Here is a 10,589-nt window from a genome sequence, read left to right on the forward strand (position 1 = left end):
AGTCTTCAGGGACGTTGAAGGCTGAAGCAGGGAAGGGGGAAAGGCAATGAAGCATCTACTGTGTGCCGGCCACTCTGCTAAGCACTTTACAGTTATCTCATTCGATCCTCACAATAATCCTGGCAGGTAGGTGATATTAAGATCTTCATTTTACAGATGAGGAAACAGGAAGACAAATTTAAGTAACTTAACCAGGGTCACAAAACTAATCAGTGTTTGAGGCTAGATTTGAACCCAGGTCTTTCTGACTCCAAGTTCAGTGTCCAATCCACTGCTCCATCTAGTGGCCTGGGGTTATTACAGATGGACGGAATAAAACAGGAAAAAGTACAGAGAGGCAGAGAACAACAAAAAAGAGGAACGGGAAGTCACTTTCCAAGGTGTTTTTATTTCTGCTGTTGAAAGGGCTCCCTCCAGCCAGCCCTGGGTCCTCCTAATTTTCTGCTATGATCTGTAAAGAGAGCATGGGATTTAGAGAGGGAAAGTACCTTATAGAACATCTCTTCCAAGCCTTCCCCCCATTTTACAGATGAAGGAAATGAGGCCCAGAAAGGTGAAAGACCCATATAAGTACTAAGAAGCCCAAGTCAACTAAATGCAGGCCTCCTTTGACAATGTTGAACTGCTATCTTCTGGGTCAGCCCAGTGCTCTAGCCAGCCAGCCTCACATCCCTCCCTGCCAAAGCACTGAGGGACAGTATGCTTTCTCCTTGCTCTGCTCAAGAATCTTCAAGGGCTCCCTACTGCCTCTAACAACAGTTCTCAGAGTAGGATCTGGGGACCCTCAAAGAACCTTCTAGAGGATCCACAAGATAAAAAACTACTTTCATAATAATATTAAGATTTTCATTCCTAACATGGTAAATATTGATAGGTATAACCCACATAAACCAAAGCTCGTGATCCCCAGGAATTGTTAAGAGTGGTAAGGGGTCCTGAGACCAAAAGGTCTAAATAAAACATAAATGCCTCGAATTGCCAGTTAAAATCCATCCCAATGTAACTTGTCCCCCAAATATCCCCATAGTGATGCATCATTGATCTAATATCCTGGAATTTCCATAAAGCCCTTTTTGAACCACCTTCAATGTGTGTCACTTCTTAGGTAACAAGGTAGTGCAGTGGTTAAAGCACAGAATGTAGAGTTAGGAGAGAGCAGGGCTATGTCCCCCCTCTGCTTCTAACCAGCTGAGTGCCCATTCCTCTGAGCCCCAGTTTTCTCCCACACAATGAGTCTGATCATTGCTAATGTATCTTCCTCATGGGGTTATTGTGAGGATTCATTGAGACAATCTTTGTCAAGGGCTTAGGTGGCCCTGTGGGTAGAGTGTGGGAGCTGGAGTCAGGAAGACCTCTGTTCCAATCCTGCCTTAGACACCTGCTTAGCTGTGTGACCCTGGGCAAGTCACCTAGTCTGCCTCAGCCCCAGTTTCTTTTATCTGTGAAATGGCCATGATAAGAGTACCTACCTCCCCAGGTTGTTGTTTGGATTGGGCAAGATAATCTATGTGAAGGACTATGCTGGCTATTATTACTTCAATATTTGAATAAGTAATTTCCCCTATGTAAGTATTCTCAGATCACAGCCCTTCTGTAACTTCAAGGGCTGTTATAGCCAAGAAATTCATAATCCTGCAGTCAATCAGGTGTCCTGGCTTTTAATAACATAGTCCCCTCCTGCCTTTCCAGTCTTTTAACACCTTGTACCCCTCCCAGCCCCCACCATATACTCCTCCATCCAATGACTCTGGTCTCCTTGCTATTCCTCCTCCAAGGACCCCCATCTCCTGACTCCGGGAATTTCCACTGGCTGTCCCCCATGCCCGGAATGCCCTCCCTCCTCATCTCCATCTCCCTGTCTTCCCTCAAGTCTCAGCTCAAATCTCACCTCCTACAGGAAGTCTTTCCTGGTCCTCCTTAAGGTGAGGGCCTTTCCTCTACTGATCCTCTCCAATTCAACCTATCTATATCTCATTTGTACACAGTGAGGTGTAGGCTGTCTCCCTCATTAGAATGTGAGCTCCTGAAATCAGGGGCTGCTTTTGGCCTTTTCTTTGTATTTCCAGTGCTTAGCACAGTGCTTAACATCTAGTAGGAGATTAATAAATGCTTATCGACTAACTGACTGACAGACGAACCTCTATGAATTTATGAATTAACTTATTTCACCAGGCCCCAAACTGAAGTCTTTCCATTAGCCAGATTTTTCCATAATATAGCATTGCTTTCTAACTCTAAGGTTCTGTGATCCTTCTCTCACCCCTCCCCTCCCACAGCAGCCTCTGCAGAGAACCCAGGCTAATTGCCCCCTCCCCTAAGTTCCTACCTTTTCAATCCAGTCATTGAAGGCTGAGACCCGGGTGAACACTGTGGGCTTCTTTAGGGTGTTACAGCCAAGAGAAGAGACAAAACTGGTGACGCCATGGACCTGCCAGCTGCCATCGTCAGCCTGGTAGTTGAGGGGGCCTCCAGAGTCACCCTGAAACAGTCACAGTGCACAGGGGCTGATTAGGCAGAGAGAGGTTGTGATGGCAGGTTAGCTCCATTCCTGTGCTCTTGGAGCTATGACCTCTGAGCTTCTGGGGATGTCCCAGGCCCAAACCTCACTGCCTTTGGGTTGTAAGGAACAGTTGCATATTTTCCAAACTCATCTGTTTAAGTGACAGGAGGCAGAGTCTAGAGGAAGGAGTAGGAAGGCTGGGGATCCCTGCATCACAGTCCTAAGTCTGGGATCAATGACTTTTTCACAGAATTTCAAAGTTGGAAGTGTTCTCAGAGTAAGAATCCAGTTCATGAAAGAAAAGGAATTCCCTCTAAGATGAGCCCACCAGGTGCTGTCCAGTCTCTAGTTGAAAACTTCCAGTAATGGAGAACTCTCCCCTTTCTAAGGCCTTTAGGCCATTCTGTTGGGGGCAGCCCAATCTATGCCCTTCAGTGACTTCCAATGGTTAAATGAATGGAAGGAGTCTGGTTTCAGAGTCAGAGGACCTGGGTTCAAATATGACCTCTGATATTCTGTCAGCAATTTGGGGGGGGGGTTGGTTGTTTTTGTTTTATGCCTGTCTTTGTATCCCCAGAACTTGGCAGAATGACTAGCATATAGTAAGCACTTCCTGATTACTTGTTGACTGACTGATGTTTACAGGCTATTATGAGCTTGGTCAAATCACTTAATCTCTAGGGCCCTCAGGCTCTTCTTCTATAAAATGAAGGGGCCATCCTAAAAGACCTCTGAGATCCCTAGCTCTAACTTTAAATTTATTATTAAATTCTCTAAATTTATTATTCAATTAAATAGTTAGATTATTTCATTTAAATAAATTAAATCCTAAACTTATTATTAGTTCTTCCCTCTGGGGACAAGTAGAATAAACCTAATCCCTCTTCTCCGTGTTGACTCTTAGGTCTTTGAAGATGGCTGGCATGTCCACTCCCTTTCTCTTCTGGTCAAATGGCTCCAATTTCTTTAACTGATATCCCTATGGCATGGCCTCTGTTTCCCTCACTGTTATTCTCCTTTCCATGGATTCTACCTTGTCAATGTCCCTGGGAAAGTGTGATTCTTAGAACTGAAAACAGTACCCCAGATGGGGTCTGATGAGGGGACAGTATTTAGAGAGAACACATGACCTTCATTTTATGGATGAGGAAACTGTGATCCAGAGGCCTTAGATAGTTTGCCCAAGATATCCCAGAGAGTAAATAGCATCTCTGGGAAGCAAACCCAGGTGTTGGCCTCCAACCCCAATGCTCTTTCTAGGATACCAGCTATCTATCCATCTTACAAGGAAAGACAGAAGGCAGCTGGGACTTCCATCTTCCTTATCCTAATGGGGGTGGATCCTTCTCTTGATATGTCAAGGGGACATGGCAGTGATTTAGGGCAGGCCTGTTGCTGGATCAGATCCAAGGTCCAGCACTGGTGCCCTAAGTCAGGGGTGATGGGTTGGGCAGACCCCTAGGAAGGCTGGTCCAGTGGACTCAGGAGGGGGAATTCCCAAGTAGAACTACCCTCTTATTCAAAGCTCCCCACTACCCACCCTCTCCAGGGGGTGCCACCCAGAGCCAGCAGAAAGAAGGCCCCTCCTCCAGAGGCCCAGAACTCACATTACAGCCAGAGCGAGTGTCCCCTCCAGCGCACACCATGGTTTTTTTCACGGAGAAGCCCCACCAGTCCCACTTACTGCAGTGTTCATAGTCTACCACAGGGAGCAAGGCCTGCTGCAGTATGTCAGGGAGGGGTCCACCAGCTGTAGGGGTGGTGGGGTTGGGGGAGAAAGACAGTTAGGTGTGTCTGGGGGATCAGAGAGACATAGAGAGAGACAGAGACAGGAGAGAAAGAGACATAGAGACAGGAGAGGAGGAGAGAGGGAGAGACAGAGACAGAGAAACAGGAAGTCCTAGATCCCAACCCAGACCCACCCCCATAACTGAACATTTGAGAGCTCAAAAGTCAAGACTAGGGGAGTAAACTCAGATATAAGCCCCTGCCCTCAAGCTTAATAGTTACTATCTTTAGAGAACTGACCAGGGACACCAAGGTTCAAATCTTGCCTCAGAAACTTATTAGCTATATGACCTTGGGCAAATCACTTAATCTCTCTATATGCCCAGATTTCTTCACTGGTAAAAATGATGCAGACAGGCCTCTAAGACCCCTTCTAGCTTTAAAGCTACAGTCTTATCAATCAAATTCCTTTACCCTGTGATAGCCCTTCAGATCCTCTACCCCAGTTTCCTCATCTGCAAAATGGAAATGATAACAATACCTATTTTCCAGGGTTGTTGTTAGAATCGTATGATACATAAAAAGTTTGGGAAATCTTAGAGCTCTATAGTGATGTCAAGTATTAATATTATTATTATGCTATGGTCTTCCCCTTTATGGAGGAGGAAATGGCAAACCAGTCCAGTATCTTTGCCAAGAAACCCTAAGCACAATGTGGTTCGTGGGGTACAGACAAGCACATGACCATACAGCTGAACAGCTCCCACAATCCTCCTCTTTCCCCAAAGGCAGCTCTCCCCAGGGCCCCTCACATGAGTACAGTGCCTAGATAAATGCTAGGTATTGTTGTTACTGTCGTTGGCTCCTCTCTTTCCCCAGGGCAGCTCCCCCAGCCCCCCGGCAGCCCTGCTGGACCCTCTCCCCACTCAGGCCCCCTGCCAGCCCTCCCCCAGAGCCCAGCCATACTGTAGAGGCGGCCCCAGCCAGTGATGTAAGCGGGTGCTTCATTGGGCAGGATGGCACCAGCTTCGGGGAGGTTGGCCAGCTGGACTTTGTCATTGAGCTGGGCACTCTGAGAGAGCTTGACAAGGGCAATGTCATTCCTGAAACAGATTGGGGAAATAAGCTGAGTGAAGACCAGAGAGGAGGATTTCTTCCAAAGGGCACTGCCATGGGGGAAGCCAGTCTAGGCAGACCCACTTTGGACTCCCCAAGCAGCCCAAGTTTGTTCCTCCTTTCCAGCCTCTTCGCCCTTCTCTCAATCCTGCCTCTTTTGAGGATCAGCTCAGGCTTCCTCCCTGCAGCCTGCCCTGATACAGCAGCCCAGTTATCACCCTCCTTCCTGACTTCTTCCCACACCCCTCCTAAAACAGCTCACCTTTCCATAGCCCTTTGAGGTCTATAAATCACTTCCCTCACAGTCCTGTGAAGTAGGTAGTGCCATTATTACCCCCATTTTAGAGAGAAGCAGACTGAGGCTGAGATCAGGGAAGTCATTTAGCACCATGGGATCTTTGGGCCTCTGCCCACACCCTCCCCCCATCCCTCCACCTCTTGGCCTTCCTGCCAGTATCCTCAGGTGATACCTTCCACCTGCAGCCTTTATGGCCCTCCCTGGATGCTTCAGCTTCTACTCGGAAAGTCTACCTTGCATTTATCTTACAGGTAATTTCTCTAGGCTTCTTTATGTACATCTTGTCTCTCCCCACAACAGGTAAGCTCCCTGAGGGCAGGGATTGTCTCCTGTTCTCTGCATCCCCAGAGTCTAACATGGCACCTGGCCCATACTCAGTGCTTCATAAATGCTTGGTGATTGATGAATCTGGAGGTGGAAGGAAAATTGAGGGCATCTAGTCCAAGGGGTTCTTAACCTGGGGGTCCCTGAACTTTTAAAAAGATATTTGGATAACTACATTTCAATGACATTGATTTCCTCTGTAATCCTATGCACTTAAAATGATTTAAAGAAGGGTTCTGGGAGCTTCCCCAGACCGTCCAAGGGGTCCAGAACACAAGAAAGTTTAAGACCCTTACTCCAGTCCACCCCTCTCCATTTACAGACAAGCACCATGAGGCTTAGGAGGTAAAGTGATTTTCCCAGGATCCTACAGGCTGTGAGCAGTAATGCTGGGGTTGGATTAGGGTTAGAAACCTAGAGTTAGAACAGACTTCAAAACCATCCACATCTCACTGAGGCCAAGAGAAACGCTCAAAGTCACACAGATAATAAGCGGCAAAGGGAGGATTTGAACCCAGGATCTTTGACTCCAAATTCAATGTTCTTTCCACCCCACCATGTTTGCCTCCTAGGATGTAAAGTGCTTTCCAGTTCAAAATCCTGTGATCTTATGATTCCTCTGACTCAGGTCCCTGTCCCTAAATAGACTGTTCTTTAGGCAGGTCTTTGGCAACACCCAGGAAGAATATGAGCACTGGGGAAACCGAGTCCAAGAAAGGACAAGAAAGGATAATGCCCCCCCTCTAAGGGCATAGGTAGATCCTCCAAGGCTGCACCAGCCCTGAGGGCTGCTTGTGTCTGTCCCCTCTCCGCCTCTGAGGGACTGAACTCTCCAAGCATGAATTGGGGGTGGTAGGAGAGGGGGGGACAGCCTTGTGTGTTATTTCATTATTATAACTAGCATTTGCAGGTCTGAAAATTGCTTTGCTTATGATTCACTCTTGTGAGGTAGGTTCTGCTATTGTTATCATTTTAAAGATAAGGAAGCTGAGACAGAGAGAAGATAAAGGTGACTTTCTTTTCTTTTTTCTTAAGCAATCGGGGTTAAGTAACTTGCTCAAGGTTACACGGCCAGTTATTTCTGGGTGTGGTGCTAAGTATCTGCACCCGGATTTGATCCACAGGTCATCCCAACACTGGGGCCGGTGCTCTTTCTCGCTGAGCCACCTGGCCGCCCCTAAAGGTGACTTCCTAATGGGCACCTAAGTACGGATTCAAATTCAGATCTTTCTGCCCTGTGTGGGGCTATCCCACTTACCCACAGGCCACACAATTGGAGTTCCATTTCTCATGAACAAAGAGGCCATCAGAGTTGACAGGAATCACCTGTTCTTCCCCTTCCTTCACGGACCTGTCATACTCTCCCAGAACCACCTGGTATGTGCGGAGTTTGCTGGGAAGCCAGAAGAAAAGCTAAGGGTCAGCTCCACCACGAAGCCTCTGAGCCAGCAGGGACCCCCACCCCACCCCAGAGGTGCCACCCTAGACTAGGAACAACTTCAGGTGATATCATCTTCTAGATCAGGGTGGGGATCCTTCAGCCCTGAGGCTACACATGGCCTTCTAGGACCTTTGTTGTGACCATTTGACTGAGTCCAAGTTTTATAGAACAAATCCTTTTATTAAGGGGATTTGTTCTGTTAAGTTTGGGTTCAGTCAAAGGGTCACTTGTGAGGACCTAGAGGGCCACATGTGGCCTGGAGACCACAGGTTCCTCACTCCTGTTCTAGATCTATTATCCTCATGACTATCAAATTCAATTTCCTCAATTTACAAATAAAGAAACTGGGCCCCAGAGGGGAAGTAAGTGGACACTTATCTCACAAGGACCAGAACCAGGATTTGAATCCACTTTTTACTTTCCCAGGCTTGCTTCCTTGAGAGCCTTAAAGGAATGAGGAATGGGTGGGGTCAGAGACAGGGGAGGGCAGGAGGCCAAAGGAATCTTACTTAATGCAGTGGGCAGCAGTCAAGACCCAGTCGGGGGCAATGAGGCTGCCCCCGCAGGTGTGGTAAAAGGTGCCATTACTCTCATACTGAAGGGAGATCTGTGGGACACAGACAAGAAGAGGCCTGAGCTTAGCCTGACCCCCATGCGGGCCCCCCACGCCTCATAGCTGTATGGCATGCTTTGAGCTACTCCAGGAAGACTCTTCCATCCCCCTCCCACCTGGACACTGGTCAGCATCTCTCTGTGTGAGCGTCAGAGTCAGCGACCTAGAAGATGTTTGTATGTGATAATGCTATACTTCACGTGTCACTATTACACTCTGTGTGTGTGTGTGTGTGTGTGTGTGTGTGCGCACGTGTCTTCACATCCCTGATCTCAGTAAACCAAGTGATAACATTGTCCAGAGTGACCAGGCCCAGGTACCCCATTGTGCCCATGCTATGCCAAAGGAACTATCCCATACCAATATCTCCTCTACCAACTGGTATATTCTACGCCCGTGAATGATTGTTCATTGCCATGCCAGTCGAGGGCAGAGCTCATTTCCAACCTTCAAAATCCTTGTCTCCCCTCAAGGCACATGTTCACATGTCTCTTCCTTCCAAAGCCTTCTCTGATCTCTCCCACAGCTGGGAGTCACTGTCTCCTCAGATGACTTGGATTTCCTTAGCTCTGTCCACTCTGTCTGACCCAGCAGAATGTAAGCCCCCTGAAGGCAGGGGCTCTTTCTGTATTTTGTCTTTGTATTCCCACCCCTCCACCTCACAGAGGGCTATGAGCCAATAGACACTGCACAATTTTTTTCTTTTAACATTTCATTTCACTGACTCCGGTCACCTCGGCAACAGAGTCATGGCCACCCTCAGGGTGATTTGTCTTTACCTGCCAGGGCCAGCTGTAGGGCACAGCATCCTCTCCATTCACCACACGGGAGATATGGTAGCCTGAGGCTAGAGAGAATAGCAGACAAGCAGAATATCAGCCTGGGAGGTAAGCAGAAATGTGGATTAAGTTTGGGCACCAGGAATGGTGGGATGAGGAAACTAAGGAAAGGCCACTCTTTGCCTTCAGGGTTCTCCCAGTCTGAGGGAGGAGGTGGTTTACATATAATCCTTGGCAATATTACTAATATTACCTGACAAGTCATTAACCTCTTCTAGCCTCAGTTTCCTCATCTGTAAAATGGGGATAATAAGAGCTCTTTCCTCCCAGGGTTGTTGTAAGAATCAAATCAGATTCTATTTGTAAAGTGCTTAGCACACTGCCGGGCATGTCATAGGTGCTATACAGGTGTTAACTATTATTATTAACATGCCTTCCTCATCACTGAATCGTCCCTGGCACTGCCCTCACATCATTACTATGACCATCTCACCACTTTCCTGGCCCTACAGTGAGACCAAATCTGACCTGATAGTTCAGTGGTATGGGCTGGGGCGGGGAGTGCCAACAACTATGGCACATTCCTTGACCACGACAAACACTAGCGAACATGCTGAGAGGACTACATTGGGGAAGACAACGGGAAGCCAGTGGCCAGCTCCTAGGCATTTCCCCCTCTCCTGATCCTCCCCATGCCCCCTGATCTCATGGCAATTGATACCTGGCTCCCTCCAGCCACTGAACCTCCTCCACTCTCTAATCATCTGCAAAACAAGACTGGGCTCATATCCAGGACTTTGCCATACCCCTACTCTCTATTTCTTGCCCTGCTTAAATAATCCTGTAGAATTATGGCATTGTTCTCTTCCTGGCTTCCCAGTTGCCCTTGAATTTTTCCATGGGAATGGCAGAATTCTCCAACTTCCACTGTCTAGACTTTGAACTCCTTTCTCCCCCCGCCACTGTTCTAACCATAGACAGAGCGTACCCACCACCCAATTATGTCTCAGCCTTAGACTGGACATACTTATCAGCCATTGCTGGCTCAACCTTCACCTGAGCATGCCTACCATTCACTGATGGCCCACCCTTAGGATAGGCATACGCATCATCCTCTCTGCTGGCTCAAACACGATAGGCTGACCTATCACCCCTTGCTGCCCACCCTTAAACTACTCTCATCCTCACAGTTACCCCTGCTGACCAAAGGAGCAAGAATTTGGATGCTTTTTAGACCCAAGGGAGGAAGGCACTCTCTGGGGGACCTCTGGGTCCCCTCTTGGCACCTTCTAGAACAGAAAGGAGTCAGGGAGTCAGGGTCAGGGGTCTCACCAAGGCCCACCAGCAGAAGGGTAACCAGCAGCTTGAGCATTCTGTCTGGCTGTTTCAATAGCAATTGAGGAAAAGGCTGCAAAACAGGGACCTTAAATAGAATTCCCCATATCAGCTGAAGCAGGAAGGTGAGGTATCCTGGTGGGGATGAGGACACGTTCCCAGAATATCACCTGCTAGCCAAGGCCAGAGGAGCTGAGACCAGTGTTGGTGCAACAGGTGGGGGAATACCCAGGAATACCCAAAAGAGGGCCCAGGCACCCAGAGGCCAGGTGACTTTGGCTTGGAGACCCATAGTAACCTGAGCTGAGCTCTGCTCAGTACAACAACCCACCCAATAATTCCAAAGGACTCATGAGGAGAAATGTTCTCCAGAGAGAGAACTGCTGAACTCTGACTGCAGATCAAAGCATATTGTTTTAACTTTCTTTTCCTTTTTTTTTCCACAATGTGGAAAT

At 47.9% G+C, this 10,589-nt stretch overlaps 1 protein-coding gene across 1 annotated transcript; it reads right to left on the reverse strand.

Moving 5' to 3' along the window:
* Window positions 1-372: 372 nt before the first annotated feature.
* On the reverse strand, window positions 373-10,171 carry LOC138154294 (proproteinase E-like). The gene is made up of 8 exons (XM_069078920.1): window positions 10,132-10,171; window positions 8,800-8,867; window positions 7,917-8,014; window positions 7,225-7,359; window positions 5,195-5,331; window positions 4,108-4,250; window positions 2,327-2,479; window positions 373-451 (listed from the first exon to the last, which is right to left on the reverse strand). The coding sequence occupies exons 1-8, from the start codon at window positions 10,169-10,171 to the stop codon at window positions 434-436; spliced, it is 792 nt and encodes a 263-aa protein (XP_068935021.1). The 3' UTR covers window positions 373-433.
* Window positions 10,172-10,589: the final 418 nt, after the last annotated feature.

Source organism: Petaurus breviceps, unplaced genomic scaffold (assembly GCF_028583685.1).
Source record: "Petaurus breviceps papuanus isolate PSGF00001 unplaced genomic scaffold, PetGlider_PUasm1.0 91041, whole genome shotgun sequence".
Lineage (NCBI taxonomy): Eukaryota > Metazoa > Chordata > Mammalia > Diprotodontia > Petauridae > Petaurus > Petaurus breviceps.